This window comes from Gadus macrocephalus, chromosome 7 (assembly GCF_031168955.1).
Source record: "Gadus macrocephalus chromosome 7, ASM3116895v1".
NCBI classification, from domain to species: Eukaryota; Metazoa; Chordata; class Actinopteri; order Gadiformes; family Gadidae; genus Gadus; species Gadus macrocephalus.
The window spans coordinates 20,138,649-20,158,765 of record NC_082388.1 but is presented as its reverse complement, the minus strand read 5'-3'; the positions used below and the strand labels follow the sequence as shown (position 1 = coordinate 20,158,765).

At 44.6% G+C, this 20,117-nt stretch overlaps 1 protein-coding gene across 1 annotated transcript in view; it reads left to right on the top strand.

Moving 5' to 3' along the window:
• uvrag (UV radiation resistance associated gene) overlaps nt 1–20,117 on the top strand; it is a 73,867-nt gene that overhangs the window by 40,221 nt on the left and 13,529 nt on the right. Inside the window, exon 13 of the mRNA XM_060057273.1 lies at nt 4,251–4,326. Coding sequence (XP_059913256.1) covers nt 4,251–4,326 — 76 coding nt within the window. The remainder of the gene's footprint in view (nt 1–4,250; nt 4,327–20,117) is intronic.

Here is a 20,117-nt window from a genome sequence, read left to right as displayed (position 1 = left end):
TCCAGCAGTAATGAGAGCTAAAGCGTTGGCTAAACGAAAGCACATTTCAGGGTTGCATAATCAAGTCTCTGGATGCATGGATGCAAATGTGGACCCTCCAGTGTTGATCTGGGTGCCTTGCAGATCCACCCTCCAGCTCTGCTCCACTGCGCCTGACAGTGTGACCGGAAGCTGCCATTGACGGACGTGCTGAGATAGAGCGAGAGGGAGAGAGACAGTGGGCAAATTAAATGAACTAGCAAAGCTGTGTGTTTAGGTCCATATGTTTCGTCCTGCTCAGTGAAGAAAAAATAAAAGCATTCTGCAGGTTTTATCGCAACCTTCAATTAAAACAAGTATACATGGACAAATACTGGCAAATTGATGAAATTGTCTTTTCAATCGTAAAAGAAAATGCAGCTCTAAGTATCAAATTGAGGTTTAGTCGTCAGTGACAAATCTGTAGACGTGTGACTGAAAACTGTAGGGACTGATATTCCCTTACTAGTCTAAACCTGGGACTGATGCTGCCTCTCTCTCCCTTATTAGTCTGGAGACATTGAACTTACTTGCCTGGCAGCCTCCTCTAGTGTCCGTCTAAACTCATCAATTACTGCACACATATTTATCTATCTTCTCTCTTCTGCACTCCACTGTGTTTCTAATCCTTGATCTTAGAGCACACCATTTTGTTTGTTGTCATCACCGTTGATTGTTGTCATCAATTGGTCTGTTTGTTGTTCATGCGTCCTGTTCTCCCAGAGTTCAAGTCTTGGACATGTGAGCCTTTGGCCCTCTGTCCTTCCTCACTGACGCCCTTTTCAGCTGCTCCCTCACAGAGTACATACATACGTATAGTACAAGGCTGGCCTCTCTGTCCTACAGAATACTGCTTTGTCCCCCACCACACACACGCACACGCACACACACACACGTCAAATCCCACTGTTGCCTCTGCTTCCTCTCCCTGATCCTCCCTGCTGGTGTGTAATAATATATTTGACTTTACTCAACGTCCCAGAGAGGAATTCCTCGTGTTTGGTGAACCAGGGTCCCACCAGTGTGATTTCAGACGCATCGGACAGGGGTCATTAATCACCTCACCATGACGGAGCTAGTGTGTGTGTGTGTGTGTGTGTGTATTTGTGTGTTTTTATACATCCACGGCACGCCTATATTGAGTATATATGTCTGTGTGTGCAAGTGTGTTCAGCCTTGTGCATGATGTTCAGCAAACTACTGATTCTTGATGTAAGCGATATTGGGTTTCAGAAAGCAGGGGGGGTTGTTGTGTGTTGGGTTTTTCTCTCCCTTTGTTGTTGGTCATGTGCTGGTCCAAGGCAGTGACCTCAGCCATGTCTCTTCTTTTCATTTTCCTTTGGGACCCCGGCTGCCATTCAGGGACACGCCTAGCTACGAGATGTCCCACTGTGTGGCCACTCGGCCCCATACAGGGGGGCGAGCTGCCCTGTGGGGCGGTTGAACAACACACAACAGGATGGTGATGATGAAATATCGCTTTGGGGGGCGGGCGAGGGGGGAGGGACTACAAGGGTGATTTGGAATGATGACCTGCTCAAGCCCGGTTTCAGCAGTGCACTCTAAATGCAGCGTGGGGTTAATGAAATACATAATCGGTCACCGATAAACCCGACCTTCTACGTACTGGGAATGTTCCCGGCTGACTTCAGAGACTGATCTTTTGAGGCAGTTGTGTGTTCTCTATGGTATGCCCCCAGCATCTCCCTCCCTCTCACCCTTCCCTCCCTTCATCCCTCTCTTCCTCCATCCCTCCCTCCCTCTCCCGCCCTCCCTCCCTCAGCCACTCCCTCCCTTTCTCCCTCCCTCCCTTCCTTTGCTACCTCCCTCCCACTCTTCCTCCTCCCGCCCTTCATTCCCTCTCTCTCTCTCTCTCTCTCTCTCTCTCTCTCTCTCTCTCTCTCTCTCTCTCTCTCTCTCTCTCTCTCTCTCTCTCTCTCTCTCTCTCTCTCTCTCTCTCTCTCTCTCTCTCTCTCTCTCTTCCTCCTTACACTCCAGCACCTGCGGGTCGCTCTGAGTGAGAGGTGAGGAACACCACGTCTGCTCTGACATAGGATTAATGGACGAGTGACCCCAGGGGAACAGACCACGCACACACCTTCACTTAACATGCACACACACAACGCGCTACACATGCAGACACTGGGTCCTCGCACCACATACGTTCAACACACCACAAACACACAGATACCACATAAGATACACGCACACACAAAGGAAGGAGATTTGCCAGATGCGCACATGCTTCAGCACACACACACACACACACACACACACACACACACACACACACACACACACACACACACACACACACACACACACACACACACACACACACACACACACACACAGAGAGAGAGAGATCACATACACACACATGCAGACACATGCAGACTCAGCCATGTGTGTGCATCGGGTCTTACAGCTGTGTAGCAGAGCGGCACCTGTTGTGCAGACTTTTCACACACCATGTACTCTCACTCGCCCAGCCCATCGATTGCTTAAGTGCTTTTTAGTCGTTTCAATGTGGTTCTATGCGCAATTCTTTCCATATCTATTTCGGAAATTGCCCATGAACGGTTTGAAAATGGAAATTATTTGATTTAAGCATAACACTAACCCCAGACATGCATGCATAGTTCAGTTCATTAGAACAATGTGTTTTCAAAGAAAATATGGTGTCAAGTATTGAGACACGGTATGGTAGTTGTTGGAGGAAAACATTAAAGGGTCGTAAAAAAAAAAGAACATAATGTTGACTCAGAAGTGATGGAGCAACATCTGCACGTCTGCGTATTCTGTCTTGTGTGACAACGGTGACAGCTGAAAAAAAACAGTGCACGTTCAGCTTTGATATTTAATTCACTTTAGGATGAGAGGAATTTGACCATTCACAATGATTCCTGGATCCTCAACTATCACCAGAACCCTCAAAGCGTGTGTGTGTGTGTGTGTGTGTGTGTGTGTGTGTGTGTGTGTGTGTGTGTGTGTGTGTGTGTGTGTGTGTGTGTGTGTGTGTGTGTGTGTGTGTGTGTGTGTGTGTGTGTGTGTGCGTGCACACACCTCTGTGTCTGTGTGTGTGTGCGTGCACACACCTCTGTGTCTGTGTGTGTGTGTGTGCGCGCCTGCACCTCTATGCGTGCGTGCGTTCAGCTCTGTGTGTGCGTGCGTGCACCAAGGCACACAGGTTCTTGTACATGCCTGTCAGCCCAGAGGCGAGTCCAGGTTGTGAGGCTGCGCTCCCGGTGCTCTCCTCGCTGTGGGAGATCAGCAGACATAAGCGCATAATGACAGGAAGAGAGGCCAGCCTTTAGCCCTTGGTAGAGGACTCTGTATTTTTTTTTCTTCCCTCTCTCCCACCACTCAGAACGTCAGCATTCCTCCAGCACCCGAGGCTATCAATCTCCTCTGTCCACAAGCTCTCCCATGTTTAGGCCATGGGGGGGGGGGGGGGGGGGGGGTGGTGGTTGTTTGAGGCGCCCAAATCATCACTCCCAACTAAGACGTCTGAGTGGCGTAAATGACCCTCTCCAAACCACGCCGAGAGGGAGAGAAAGTTCTCTTCGTTTTCACAATGTGATTTGGGTGGACAGTTATTTTTTTTCGAGAGCCTCCCAATCTTGTTTAATATTTCAGTTTAACAAGAGCAGGGGCTTTAGGGGGATCCTTGTGAGGTATGCTCACAGAATGTAACGGGACCCTCCTCGCTCACAGACACGCACCCTCGCAAACACACACACACACACACACACACACACACACACACACACACACACACACACACACACACACACACACACACACACACACACAAACCCCCAACCAACCAACCAACCACCTGCATACGTTGCCGACATTACACACAGCTGGTCATAGGGAACCAAGACAATCGGCAAAAGATCATTGCCCGATGAAAGAAACAAAAGTAAAGTGTAATGAACGCCAGAACCCTCCCACCCCCCCTTATGAATCTTACCATTGAATCCATGATCCAGGCTCCATATTCTGCAGGCTTTCTTCATTGGGTTCCTCCACACTGGGCTCGGTGGGGCTGTGAGAGCTTCTCTACCGGGATGGTTGTTTGCTGGTTGATACAACACATGAATAATGGTTTACTTTCTTCTTCCTGCTCTCCTCCGGCTGTCGTGCTCCTAGTAGTGGATTAGGGGGAATGAAAACCACTTGTTGTGCGACCACCACCCACTCACCCTGTTCTCCATCCTCCACAGGTTCCCTTTGTACCCCAGAGGAGAGCGCTTCCACTTTGAATACGCCGTCTACCTGCTCAACAAGAACATCGCCCAGGTAATCAAACAAACACACAGACACACACGCAAGCACGAACACACACACACACACACACACACACACACACACACACACACACACACACACACACACACACACACACACACACACACACACACACACACACACACACACACACACACACACACACACACCTGAAAGCCCACAGGGGTTGCCGCATGGCCCGAAAAAACATGTGTAAATTCATTTTCCCAAATTCAAGGGTATCCAGTACAAGGTGTGAAGAGCAGAATGTGCTGTAGAGGTCTGAATATTATACACGCCGGTGGCCTCTGTGCACATTCTCTAGGAGTCGGGGTATCTAGTGCTCTGAGTAAATAAACGTGGGTCTACTGTGAAAGATCAGATTTAATACAGAAAAGATGTAGGAGGCTACCCACACATGGACACACTCATCCATATATACAGTCATATGGCCGAGGCAAATAACAGCATTCAACACCCACTGTCAAGCAGGAAGAGACTTATTATAATGCAAGTCAAAGGGACAATGAATGTATGTGCAAATGCCTACAACATTTAGATATTGTATCGTATAAACAACGAAAAACTTGTTCCACGGTCGGGTGCAGTTGCCTTCCGTTACGGATTCGAGGGTTTAACTTTTATCCCATCTCTGGCTTATTCCCTTTCCCTTGGAATTCAACCCTCTCTCTTGCTCACACTGTCTCCCTCAAACACACTTCAGGGTAGGTTTGAACTCCTGACCCAGCCGTACTTATTAAAGTGGCTCTAATGTGTTGACCTGGGTAACTCCCTGCCATCCTCCTCCAGTCATTTACAATTGACTTCTATCTCCTGTGCATTCCAATCCCCTATCTCCCACTGCCCCGGCAGGGAAACTCGGGACTGACGGGAATTCAACTGGCCAATTAAGGGCTGGCAGGTGGCAGGCCTCAAATGGCTTCTCGTTGGGAGGTTTGGAAAGTAAGAGTTTAAACCGAGACCGAGAACAGCTCGCCAAAACGTCGGACCTACGGCCTTGCGCACACTGCCGTCCAAAATCAAGAAAGCGAGGTGGATGAGCAAACATTTTGGAAGTCAAAGGAAAATAAGCTCTAACTATAACAACGAAAATTTGAAGCGTAATGGGGGCCGTTGTGTATAATTTGTCAAAATTTTCAGTATTTTTTCCCGACCATCCTTTTTTTTCTTCACGCATCATAAATCCAAAGAAAGCTATTTTTTCACGCTTTTCTTTCTAGTGCGGTGCGTTTAAGTCTGGCACACTTGATCCAGTAGTATGGGAGGTCCCGTTTGATTTGACCCTACTCCTGGTCACTTTCAGCGCTGCGTCATCAGAGGTGAGGCGGCGGTCCTCCGCAGTGGCTGCTGTTGTTTGATTTATTTTACTGTATTGTTGGAACTGTCCAGCGTCATACACACATGTTAAGTGCTCACACATGTTCTCAGATGTGTGCGTATACAAAAAGTTATACGTAACGATCCTTAGGACCTGGCAAACGTCCATACTGACACTCCGACATTTTAATTCCCCCCCTGCCCCATCCCTTCTAACACTTAAGTGGAATGCTCTCGGCCGTTAAATAAAGTTTTATATATATACGTATATAACGGCAAAAAGGGAGCTCTTAGCAGGCTCGTCATGGAAAACCGCTGTGAATATGTTATAGCATTCCTTAGTATGTTCCATGTTCTGCATGAGAATATGCGAATGAGCATAAGTAGAGGACTTTGTTGTGTGCATCTCTGTAAGGAATAAATCCTATTAGCCAAACCAAAAGCTAAATAAATTGACCCGGTATGTCGGGCACTCGACTGGAAACTAGAAACCAGAGACCCACCCCCTTTCATCTCTTAAAAAATAAAAGATGTTGTGTGATCTATACTATACACAGTATAAGAATAAAAGAAAAGACTTTCAAGGCCGAAAATTGTCTAGGGTATTTTTTAATAAGAAATACAATGCTGCATTCTTATGAGGCAGGGACACGACTTGCTTTTCAAAGCTCATTCTGATGCCTTCCATGTGGGGCTGGATAGATGCTCGTTATAAATGGGTTACCGGGACGACTCTAAAGCGGTGTGACCAGCCACATGAACCGTCCGTCTCCAGATGATAATGATGGCATATTGTGAGCATTGTTCCCGAAAATGGCAGAAGTGGTGACCACGTCGGAATCGATACAGCAGAGCCAATTATCGCCGAGAGCTTTGTCAACCCCTCCGGTGGTGGATCAGGCTCACCACAAACAAACCGTACACTCCTGTGTGTCCAATCAGACATCACATCCCACATGTTCAGGTTTTAGGAGTCAAAGGCCGGGAAATGCGTGAGGCTACGCACCACTGCCATGTTACATCTGATTTCCTCCCTCCTCGAAATCGAATTGGGGTTTCCTTCCTTAACCTTGTAGTTCCCCGCTGTTTTATCAGGATGCTTTGTCTCGCTCCCATTGCCTTGACCACGGAATGGTTCTTATTAATTGAATGAAGAGTACGGTTGCTTGCTAACCGCCATGCATACCAACATTTAGCCACTTTCTTCTACAACTCAAATAATTGACTTATGGACAGTGTTTGGAGTTTTTTTTGTTATTGTGGTTTACTGAAAACATTAATCTCTTGAATGTGCTCCTTTGGTTAAGACTAGGCTCGTCATCTTGCAGTGGCGTGGGTAGTTCAAGAAGGGCAGCAGAAGTGCTACTGCGAGACATATGTCTCCCCGTACAGAAAGCGCTGGTCTGGCTGGCTAGTTACCTCAGCTGGCGGGCTGACAGGCTGGGTCCAGGACCGGCTGGAAACCTGGGTGGGAGAAAGGAGCCGGCAGTCTCTCGCTGGCTAGGTTGTCTTTGATGTGAGCGATACAAGGAGAGCTGGGAAGGCACAACGACGGCAGCAAAAGGCTCCTCCTTTGATGTGACCCAAGCAAAACACTGCTTTTGTTTAGGGCTTATTTTATGAGGTTCGGGGGGGTTTGCTCTGTGGAGAGACTGTTTAGGGGTACCGTTGATGATAAATAAAAGGGTGAACTTTTAATTATTTTGTATGATTTCAAGAATCCTCAAAGATTGTGTAACTGAAGTGAAAACATAGCTTTTAACTCTGAACCAGCACCAGAATTGAGCTCAAATCCATTGCGACTACGTGCATCGGATGGGTCTTAATCTACTTATGCGGGTGGCCCCTGCCCCTGCTCGCTCCCTGCCCTCAAACATGAGCCCCTACGGACCAGCCCATGTAACTAGCAGTCCTCTTCGCAGGGGGGCACAGATGCCAAAACCACAACCTTTGCATTTACAACACACAAATGAGTTGTAGTTGTTGAGACTGTGCGTAAGGGAAAACAAGAGGCCTCTCCTCCTCCTAGAATCCTGCCAGGTGTCGTGTTCAATCACTCGTCCACCAGGCTAGACGGTGGTTAAACACGCTTGTGGCCCTGGCTACGAGGCTTTATGAGTTGATGTTGGGGGGCGAAAACAATTAGCTTTCAATCAGTAACCCTGCGGGTTAGTAATTGTGTAGGATGTCCATTACTGGTAATTAAAACCACAAAGGTTAACGCAAGCGGGGGAGGCCTCCTCCTGTGTCTCCCGATGGCCTTGCTTGTAGCTACTTTGTCTCAAATATAGTTATTGCACATGTACACAATGCGCTGCAGGCACACTGCCATCTCAGTGGTTTTTTAGCATACGATAAAGTGCCATGGGCTCTTAAATGTGGCAACCGTGGCTCCATAAAACAAGGCTGTGACTCATGGTGACGCCCACTGCGTTGAGTAGCTGCTGGAGGTGGCAGTATGTGGAACAGTAGCTGGCAGGGCCGTTCTGGAAAAGAGCACTTGGGAGAGGTGGGAGGTGCATGATGTAGACATACAAGTACAAATATTAGTTGATTCAATTTAATTTGGCATATTGAGAGCCATGCATCAAGTGATGAGAATCCTAAATTGCATTTTATTGTACTGATATTTGCCTGACTTTCATTCTCTGCTCCTTCTCTGTTTTCCCGTTTCTTTTCTTGATGGTGTTTGAAATCCCATGTTATTGATATAACCTCTCTTCCCCCCCGACATCGATTCCTTGCGGATCCTCACAATCTGGAGGACTGTGAGAGGACCCAGTCTTCCAACAATAGGACTGTGAGAAGGCTGAGCCCAGTGTGGCCATTATCTCATGTGATTGTCCTTCAATAGTAACCATATGTGGCAGACACAAGGCACAGAGAAAAGGAACACTATGGGGCTATTGCTCCACCAAAATCTCTGTGGAACACAAAAGCCATGACTAGTGGAGTCAAGGACTTTAATAGGCCCCGGAGACCATTATTTTCAATGGTCTTTTAACGGTTTTTGAGTTTTCAATGTTTTTGCAGATATGTTGATATTGAGATAGTGAATTCCATGTGGACTATAGTAGAGATTGACATATTGTCAGAAGACAAAAGGGATTAAGAATATTAGCCCCATTTGTGCAGGTTCTGTTCTTCCAGGGTCAATATTGTACTTGACAATTGTCCCGATCATTTCCTCCATCAACAGTGATATGTATATAGAACATCCAAAAGGAGACACATTGTTATGGGTTACCTCACCTCATCATGGCTACCTGCCTAGCAATACTGGCTTCTCTGGAGCTCAGCAGGGCTGGTCCTGGGCCATCTGTGGCTTGGAGACATGTGTGCTTGCAGAGGTTTTGGAGGGCCAGTAGGGGGTGCCCATCCCTCTGGCCTCGGTAATATCCACAAGGCCCCTGGGACAGGAGAGAGACAGGGAATATGTCCTGTCGAAGAGCAACGTCTTTCGGAAGAGATGTTAAGCCGATGTCCAGACTCAATGTGGTCACTAAAGATCCCACAACACTCATCGCAAGAGTAGGGGAGTCTTACCCCAGTGTCCTGCCTCTTGTACCAACATGTCCCCCTAAGCATCGTCTGGTCTCTGATTGATTAGTTTCATAATTTCTCCCCTCCACCGTGATAGGCAGTGTGGGGTTCGAGTTCTGGCGCATACTGGCAGGTGGCTGGTACTCCGTGAGGTTTACCTAACCCCCCTCCACACACACACACACACACACACACACACACACACACACACACACACACACACACACACACACACACACACGCACCTGGTAAACCTGGTAGAATTTCCAGTGCAGTGCAAAATGTGCAGGCTATAGAGCTTGGCAAATGTCCTGATCGGTATGAGAGTAAATATAAATCGATACCAGAAATAAAGCAGAACTTACAAACAACAAGGGAGGGTGTCCTGCCAAGCAGGTTTTCCTTTCTTTTTGTTTTTCTTTCCAAGGATCTTTCTGAGAAGTGGCCCACTTTTAGAAATGACTATTCCAAATTCCCCCTAGAATCATCCTGTGTCTCTTGGTTCGTCTGGGCCAAGGCTTGCGGTCCATGACTCAACCCTGAAAACAGTCCAGGGAACAGGCCAGAAAAAGAAGGGAAGAAATGGCTGTTGCGTCTCCAGTTTTTTCGCCCTAAACAACAACACACCTCCTCCATGGCCAAGTGCCTCTGCCTAAACCGTGCCCTAACAAACCAGTCCTGTGTTCGGCAATCACAATACATCCCTCTGTGTGTTGTTTGTTTATCTGAACCCTGGACCATGGTTCCTCTGGTCACAGCTTCTAAGACTACCCCAAGACAGCCAAACCTGGAAGGGATCAGGCCTGCACAGCCGTCCCTCTAACCTTCTTCATCCTTCCATGGAGGCAACATCACTTTTCCATTTACCGTCCAGGAACCCTATATGTTAAAACACATAATGGATGAGACGGAGAGCAGGGGGGTGGGGAAGGAGTCCCTTTGTGAACATGGTAGAAAAAAGTGAGCATTTACCTCTCACAGGAAGAGCGGAAAGGACCAATGAGAGAACGAGGTTCCGTTGAGGCCTTAAGCGTGTCTGTTTTTGTTTTAGCGTGGTAAAATACCGCCCTAAGCTGAAAGCTCCAAGTGTCAGCTTCCATATGGCAACAAGTAGAACATGTAATCGTCCCCTCACATCTACTACAAGGTGGGTTGTAGACCTGGACACCACACAATGTGGTTCATGTTTGAATGCCATCAGGGTCCCGCTTACGCAACCGGGCCTCCACTCCCGACACCATAGTGTGCATTACGGTGTGTGTTAGTTTACTGTATTTATCACATTTCAAGCACAGGATTATTTCTGGCAGGGGGGTGACTGGGTCAAATAAATGGAAATACAGCCGTACCGAGTCGGCCTCACTCGACTTACTGGTTTCAAACACATTTGACTGATTAATAGAAGAAGATTATCCTATTTGAGCTTCGTAGAACTCGATCGGATGGATTCATTTCAAGTCCTAAGTTTTACTATAAAATGTGCAGCATGCTTGTGGGATAATGACAAGACATAGTGTCTGCTACAGTAAGCTGCTCCATTAGATGGAGCAGTTTTTTGGCTTCACAGAGGACCTGGATGTACGGTATGTGGGTCTATATTTCGCAGTACATGACGGCAAAGTCAATGTTGCCTTGAGAGGGGACTGGCTTGGATTATATATACATTGCAAATGCTAACTTTTTATACATGATGTGATGTTAATATGTCAAATAACATCATTCAGTGCTAGTGTTCTTGTGTGACATAACAACATACGGTGGTAATTTGACTGTCTCATAACAAACTATATATATATTGCTATATGACAAAATTTGACATGCAACCACACCAATGTGCGTGTTATGTTTTGATCTATTCATTTTCGTCATCCATTGCATCAGTACCAGTTTATTTTGTTAAGTTACATCATAATTGTTTAACAGGTAAGCAGGAATCTATTCATAGTTTGAAATTGGCATCCTTACCCCTTTCATTACCTCTAAATGCCATTCAGCAATACCCGTTACTGTGGTGCCAATGTTCTAAAGACATTTCACAGTAAGCAACATTTTGATGGTTGCTGGGTGATAAATTATAGGAAACAATGTCTTGAGACACGATTAGCTATGAAACCACCTGCAGCACATTTCTGTCCTGCTTGCTAATGCGGGTAAGATAATGGACAACGCATAGCAGAGGATAAGATGCTTCATTGGCCTGTTTTCCAATGACGCTGGCATTATAGCTGTCGAGAGAAAGTGCTATTCTTGTTTTGCTGTAAACGGCGTTGGGAACAAGATCCCATTCATTTAGGAGTCTCCCTATTACCAGTTAACTATTGACCCATGCCAGTTGCGACACACTCCTCATCCTGCCCATGGATTTCATAGCCTCTCAGACTGTCTGCTCCTGTTTTCCATCACAACCCTCTGTTGCTAGCGACATAATGCGTCCAGTGCCACTTATGGGCACCACTCTTGGTGAAACCCGTTTACAACCAGAAGTGGGAGAACCCTTTTACCTGGTGCCCATAAACTGATAATACAAGTCTAGTCGTTTTGGGGAATTCCTTGTGGTTCTGTGTGAGCCCAACGTTCGCCGCCACGCTTCCTTGTATGGTTTTTGTTTACCCTGTGTTTGTTACCCCTGTTCACTGTTTGTTTCAAAAATGGATTCAAGGAAGGGGTAGCCTTGGGCTACTCGGGCTATTGGCCGGCAGTTGTCAATCTTAAGAGAGTCTCTGTGACTGCACTTATGTCACTGCTGGGTGGCTTCCAGTTTAGTGCATGTGTACACAGCGGGCCTGTCAGTCTTCTGCCATTCAGCCCCAGAGACTTTATGGGAATTCCTCTGGACAGCCACCTTTGACTTTATGAAACACTTAAATTCCTTTAATTGAATTTCCACGTTTTGGAGGTTGGTAGTTGGGGTTTTGTCTGTCACAGCAAAGAGGTACCGGGGAGCTAGTTCCCCCTTTAATATATGGGTGGAAGCAAAGACGTGTGTGTGTGTGTGTGTGTGTGTGTGTGTGTGTGTGTGTGTGTGTGTGTGTGTGTGTGTGTGTGTGTGTGTGTGTGTGTGTGTGTGTGTGTGTGTGTGTGTGTGTGTGTGTGTGTGTGTGTGTGTGTTTCATTGGTTATTTGAGCCATGGACACTTTTTTCAGACTATTAGGAGGTCAAAATTGCATGATTGATTGTGACCCAGTAGGTTGAAATACTTTTTATTTTAATCATTTTCTAGGAATATATTTCTGTAAATTAATCAGTTGGCCATTTAAAATAAAATGGATACATAGATTGATATGCACGAAAAGTATGTTTAATACGTTCAAAACATACTTGTTCTTGGGTAGTTCTTATTGGTTGCTCCTTCCTTATGATAATAACGACCTAATTAGAATGTGTCTGTAAGTGCTTGTACAGCCTAAGAAAATGAGCATTGTCTGGTGCGTTGGGTGTCCAGGAATACTTGGCTGCTCCTCTCCATCATTGACTTAATAGCCGGGCTGCATTTTCCAGCTGGTTGGAATTTTGAGCCAGGGGCCTATTTGTTTGGAGTCAGCTCTACTGTGTCATAGACCACTGTTCGAAAGCCCACACAGAGCCCTTTAATATCCCTCTCAGTAACAGATAACCCTGCTTTCTCTCGTGCATCCTCTTCAAAAGGCAGGCCCATATAGTAATATCTAAAGACTGACGTGAAGAATAAGTGCCCGATAAATAGCGGGAAAGATGAAAGGCCTCCCGGCAGGTCATGACCGAGTAATTAAGATTATCTATCTCATCTTATCATAGCTGTTTCATAATGTGTTAAATTGGCAAAACCTACAACATATCATTGTTGAGTTCTGTTTCTCCCACGCGTGTACAGAAGAAATTGAATCGAGTCAGAAAGACAAGATTTATTGATCTGCTTAGCAGCTTTTTTGTTCTTTTCCTTTTGATGAGGGTCTGGCCGAGGTTAGCTCTGCTCCAACTCAAGCCATGTAAACCAGCAGAAGGACGGCTCCAAATATATTTTATGTCAGCTGTTTTGGCCAAACAGATTTTTCTTGTGAATTCATCAAAACCCTGGGTGCTGTCATACAGTTGTTCGGGGCAGAGTGGTTGCGTCATCGGCAAAGACATTTATTCTGCCTCAATGAAATGAAACAGCTCTTGGAACAAAACAATGCTGGCCCCATCTGGTCGAAAATATCAACCATCCTGGCTCGGAGTCACGTCTCAGCAGCACCCTCTCTGCTTTCAATGTGGATCTCGTTACGGCCTCTTGGGTCACCACTCGCCAGGCTTTTCATCTGACTTTACACACACACACACACACACACACACACACACACACACACACACACACACACACACTGGCCTACAGAGCTCTTTGCCAGGACTCATCCCTCAAGAAAGAAGGAAAGTGATTTTCAGTCATTTATTTCTTCCTCCACAACGTTTAACTCAGTGCTGCTCTCAAAATGTCAGGCGCCCCCCCACCTCCCTCTTCGGTCAAGTAGGATCTCACCTCATTACAGGCGGGTGTCTCTTTATCAACCCTGATGTCAGTCTTCATTACCGCTGGCAGGGTGAGAGGATAAGAATGGCCGGCCAGAGGCCTCACTGTCATCTCACGGCGGTTAGTCGCTCTGCCATGGCCGGGCCCTCTTGGTTTTTTATTAATGAAGCGTCTGTGATGAGCACCGGCCCCTTGTTCCTCGGCCCTGCATAATGGTTTCACGGTTATTGAAAGAGGAGGGGATAAGTGGCTAATGAAAGCAGCGGTTAAATAAACACAGGCTCGTGTTAAAAGGAAGCACATAGGGAGGGCTGTTTTCTTTATTTATTTTTGGACTCTTTTCTGGGTCTTTTTTTTCAGTCTTTGAGAGTAATTGGAGTAGGCTGTGGTTCAGAATTAGAATAATCTTTGTTTTTAAAGGAAGGAGATTTTTGCAGTCCTAAGGATATGGGGCTCGAACAAGGTAAGACATAACAAAGTGTGAAGAGAGGATGCAAAGTTATATTATCTTAGCACTTTGCAGGAAAGTATAGGTATGTTTGCGGTTGCCTCAACACTTGCTCAGAATTATTTCAAGGTATTTATTTTTAGAGACGGCAAAAGGAGAGATAAGCATGGTGGCAACGGAAGTCAAGCTATAAAACTTCTTGTCTAAAGATAATTATAAACTTTATCTTCAACCAACACACGCAACTCCATGAAATTAAGTCAGAAATTGTATAGCTAGCTACCATATAGTTTTAATGAACGCATACCATGAAAAACAACAGTGGCTCTTGATGTGAGACGCATGTCACTGTTGACATTATCGCCATGGAAACCAGTAGTTTTAAGGTGAAACATGTCTGCGCCGGAATAATTAGCGCTCTCGCCTCTGCAGTAAGCCGAACAATGCCCAGTCTAAATATAAACCGAAGCACATGTGCTGTAATTATACAGCATTATGTCAACGCGTGTTCCATTTTACAGTGTTTGTCCTTTCAGCCACACTGCTGCAGTTGTAAGCTCACCCGTTCCACTAGATTGAAGGGAGTAAAGTGTCTTTCCTGAGCTGTGGGAAATCAGTGGCTGGAGAACCCCACCTCTCAGCAACCCTGCTATGAATTATGTGCCGCACCTCTGCCCGCAAGGGGGTCTGCTCTGTTTTCTACATGTGCCGCCATAACTCAGCTAATGCACCACCCTAACGTTATTATTGGATCTAGTCTGCTCGCAATGCAAACCTAACACTTGGGTCATGGACGTGTTGCAAAGTTTCAAAGATATTCACAGGTGAAAACTTTCTATGATTAATAAAGAAAGGTTGTTTATCTGGGTGTAACAGGGTGTAATTTTACATTTCCAATTATATCTGTTAATAGTTTCACTGGTCCTTCCCCTGTTCTGTTTGGTTTTAATTCCACTGCACTTTAACAAAAACATTACTAACAAAACACCCCAAAATTTCTTATGAGCATTGGTAGAAGTGTGGGGCATTTTTCCTTTCAATTTTCAATCAAACTAAGGATTTACTGGTTAACTGTATATCAGTTGGATATTTCAAACACCCAGGACATTCACATGAATTGTGAATTCTAAAAAATACGTAATGTTTTCCCCTAATGGGAATTCAAAGTTGTACAATGATTTATTAAGTTAACTAGTGCCCCAAATGTATCAGCTGTAAATCCCCTATTTGTTACAGTATTTTTAGAAAATTCCCATTCCATAAAGACGTGGACAATTTCTTGTTCCCAGGTGGCCCATCTCCAACTCATTAAACTGTTATAAACCACACACGGAACCTCGCAATTCTTTCCTTGCGCTGAATTAATGGAACAATCTTTATCTGCCCTAAGAATGCTGGGGAAAGAGAGGGAGTCTCGGGGCACGTTTCCTCAGTTAAAAAGAACTATAGAGATTTGTTTCGATTTTTCATTTATCATTCAATTTATCTATTTTCCCATGGCTTGCTTTGTTTCACCCCCCTCCCCCCTTTAAAGGATTAGTTACATTTTTCGATAATCCATTTTGACATTTTTTCTTAAAGAAAAAAAAGAGATGCATAAATCCTTCCGAGGCACTTGCCGTGGTGCTCCATGACGTAGGTAGATAAATTAATCTTCATAAGCCGATCCACACCTTCGCCTGCATCAGTGTCAGTTCAGGGAGAACCAATATAACAGGGTTCTCTTGTCTGCCCATGCCGGGATTTGTTAGGCTGGATTTGCAGTGCAGTCTGGAATGGGGAATGTATTGTAAGGCTCACATTAAAATGTTTTGACTGTTGGCTGAGTCTGTGAAGAGATGAATAAAAAAAAATGAAACTAATACTGTAAGATAGGCAAGCAAACTCCGAGCTTTGAGTTATTATTAGATATGTAGAGTTCCTAGGTTCAGACCAAGGTAAACTCGGCATGTCTTTTGATCTCAGAACATTTTGTCTCTTCGGAGATGAGGCCTTCTTGATTTGCTTCAGAAATTAATAATGCACACAGCATGGGAGTTTTGATCGTCCATCGTTTAGTGGTTGAAATATGATAGAAATTACATTGTGTTTCAGGAGACACAAAACTGAAGTATTGCATGATAAACCATTGTACAGATTACCTTTTGATTCTCATCCATCATACGCAAATTCCTTCCTTCCTTTGGATCATTATTATTTCTGCAGCCAAAGATCCGAGCACGTTTGCAATGCAGGTTTTTATGTCCTTAACACTGAGCAGGGTCACAGTTGAACAAACCCAGATGACCAGGGAATGCTAAAAGCCCTCCAAAGTAAACCGGACACAGCCTATAGTCTTCCATACCGTGTGACAGGTTTCTAATTTGATACTCCAGGGGCGATGGAAAAGGAAACTCAGGGGCTCTTGTCGTACATTGTAGTGTTATGCTAGTCTCGCCTTTAATCACTGTAACAAATAGAATCGACCCACACTTACACTCTGAGTTGTAAGTACGTAAAGTCTTGGATATTTGTCTTTGAGTTGCAAAATTTGTTTTCTTTAATTTAGTATGTTTTTGTACAGTCTCTTTAAGTCGCCCCCAACTAATTTTCCCCATATAAATCAGATTTATATCTACCCTGAAGAACAAACCATTTTGATCGGTTTTATTTTACACTTTTACTGCTTCATTCATCTGGTATTGTCATATCCAAACAGCTTGATCTTTGTACTCTCCAAAGTATCAAATGCTCTGTGACAATGCCCCAGATTTTATTGAAAGTGGCTGCTAAATTCTTGGTATTGTCATAAATCGTACACACACACACACACACACACACACACACACACACACACACACACACACACACACACACACAGAGAGAGTGGATAGTGGAACTTTCTGGAAGAATCAATTAGCTTCTCTTCGCTTGCTTCTGGAAGGGCATGTGGTGGTCCAGTTACTATTGGTGGTTAGTAAGTGTGTTGTGGTATCAGGGGTATTTTGAGATGGATTTTTGATGCATCCATGCATCAGACGGTTCATGGCTAATTTTAAACCTTATGATCATCATGTGAACACCATATATTTCAACCATGAATGTAACTGGAAAGGGAGCTCCCAGCCTTCCACTTTTACCACGCACATTTGAAAAGGCTCCTGGTTACTAGGCAATGGGGAGGAATGCATGCGGTGTGCAATCCCAGGCTTTCCCTATGACCCTTGACCCCCGAGTGATACCAATACAAAAACCAAATCGTAAAGCCTTCCATGAAATGAAAAGGAGAAAACGGAAAAGAAACAATGTCCCCATTGAGAGGAAGTGAGGCAGACTGAGAGAACATGTGGTCAGCTCAAGGCCAAGATGGGCACCTGACCACACAATATATATATTCACCCACCTCGCCGCAAAGTTTTCCTACAGAACTTGTTGAAATTCGACACAGGCTTAAGAAAATAATAACTTTCCCTAGTGATGCCACAAAAGCTGCTTCCAAATAATAAACGGACTGATCAGGACTTGGCTCGGATTCGCATAACGTTCTAATGGTTATGTTTGGCACTGTCATTCAAAAGGAATGTCAAATTGGACTTCTTGTTTATTTTTATGCATTTATTTAGTATCATTTCTAGTAATCCATACATGCCAAACAGGCTCATCATGCCTACACCGGCGTCAGGCCTCTTCTATTCCCTCACAGGGACCGGTCACACGTAGCGTGTTTACCCCGATGTGCACCATTTGCCATGTAGACTGTGAAACATTGTGGCTTTCTTCAAAAGCCAGCAGTGTATGCTTTGAGTTTGAAACTTCAAAGTCTACCATTAGCATATCCTCCTAGGTTTGGCCCATCTAAACGCCACTTCTGAGGGCTGCCGGTGGCCCGAAGAGGAGGATTGATGATGGTGCTGCACGCCCACAATGCTAACAGGAGGTCTACCTTGCTGTTGTGACTTCACTGCCAGGGTCATGCCGAGTGTCAAGTTACTTGACCGTAATAGAGCTGGCTCTAGTGTTACATCGGTTGAGGGTCATTAGGCCTGAGGGGCTAACCCACTTTTAGGACTGACGGCTCTTCCAATAGGTGTCACTATAGCACACCAGTACCGGTGGCTTCTATCAGTTCAGCAGCCTGCACTCAAACACACCACCAATATATATATAAGGGCCATCCAGCTCCTCAACTCATCCCCTTGCTGTGAAATGGGTCAGCGGGGAATAAAACTGGTTCCTAACAACCGGTGGTCCCTCTAACTTAATTTCCCATTCATCTTACAAAACCCTCTCACCTAATTATGTAAATCTGTTGACTGAATTTGGCGGCAATACGATACTCAAGAATTAGTAACAACCTGCAAAGCAAGGGAGGAATGTGTTTTAAATCAGAGGCGTACTTGGGCCTGCACTGTTGCGAGTGCACCACACCTGTGTTGTATTACTTTGTTGCAGGGAACGTAGAGTTCAGAATATCAGTAGTGGGAGAAAGGATGGATTGGAGTTTTGAAGTAAAGGGAGTAGTATCGCAGTACTGAGTATTTTATGTAGTTTCAAAATGGGACTTTTTGAAATATCAACTGCGGCAACAGACCACAGATGATATTGGATTTTGCCTTGTAGCCAAAGGCCAAACAAACTACATGGTCAGGTAGTGGCCATCGATCTGCTTAACCATAGCAATAGTATTAAGGGACCCGACAGAAGGCAATAACTTTAAACCAAACGGCTTCTCATTTCCAACTAATCTTAGCTTTAAGTGAAAGGACCACAAGACTTTATGCATTGCAAATTCTGAGTAGACCAAGTTAAATAAACACATTTTACAGAGGCTTAACAAATACTTTTTCAAAATGAGTGACATCTACATCGATCAATTAAATCATTTCAACTCGTTTGCCAATAACAATTAATATAGACGCAGCTATGATAATTATGTAATATTATTAATACGTCTTGTAATTTATGCCACATGTCAAAATTGACAGGGAATTCTTCTGAGTCAGAAATTCAGAAAGATGTTGTTTTGTCTTGTTTAGAAACCCCTCTTTTCTCACGTTGGTTTCAGAGCACGATGATAATGACTGTGGCATTTTATTCTGCGCCAAGAAACTGCTCAAAGCTAGCATATTTGTGTTTCTGTTTTGGTGCATCAGATGTCCATAAACAGTCTTGTGCAACGTTTAGGTCTAGCTGTATATGTATATGTTGTGAGACACATGAAACGCTGTGGTCATTAATCAAGTTGATTTCCATATTCCTTTCTGCACAACATGATTATTGAGCTTTATTGTGCCAAGTAATGTAACATTCAACCTATCACAGCGCCGAACACATAATTACCCATGGCAAAACAGAAGACCGAGACATTAATGGATGACTAGGGACAATTGCTCCACAAGCCAACAAACTGTTGAAAGCTAGCTCTGGACTGTGTTGTATAGACGTGCTTGGTTTTGAATGGATCTATTATACCGCTATGATATCAATGTAATTGTTGGGAAGATGTGAATAAATCACATATGTATAAATAACTACCAATTTTAAAGAAAGTATACAAATGACATTGAATCCGCCTCAATGAGATGTTTGCTGTTTGATTTGTATAAAATGGTTGGAAATATGGTAGCCAGCTGTCAAATTCTAGGCTTAGGTTATTGAGATACTTTATCTCACAAATCAGACTTTCGATTAATAATTTTAAATGTGCGCATGAGCTCAAATCTGGGTGCACTTCAATTTCTGTCACCTCATTTTTATTTTTTAGCAATTATGAATTATTACAGCAAATACAAACTTGGCCAACATTGTAAAACAGTTGCTACAAAGGCTTCAAGTGAACATCATGTAGCCCGAACACTGTAGAATTACCCCTCTTAAAGCTTTATCCATTCGCACAATTTAATAAACTGTCTCCTTGAAAATTTTCTGCTGTAACGAGATGAGGTTCAGCTCTCAACTGGTCTAGTTTAACGTCTCTTCTTGTCAAAACGTATAGTATAATGAAGTAT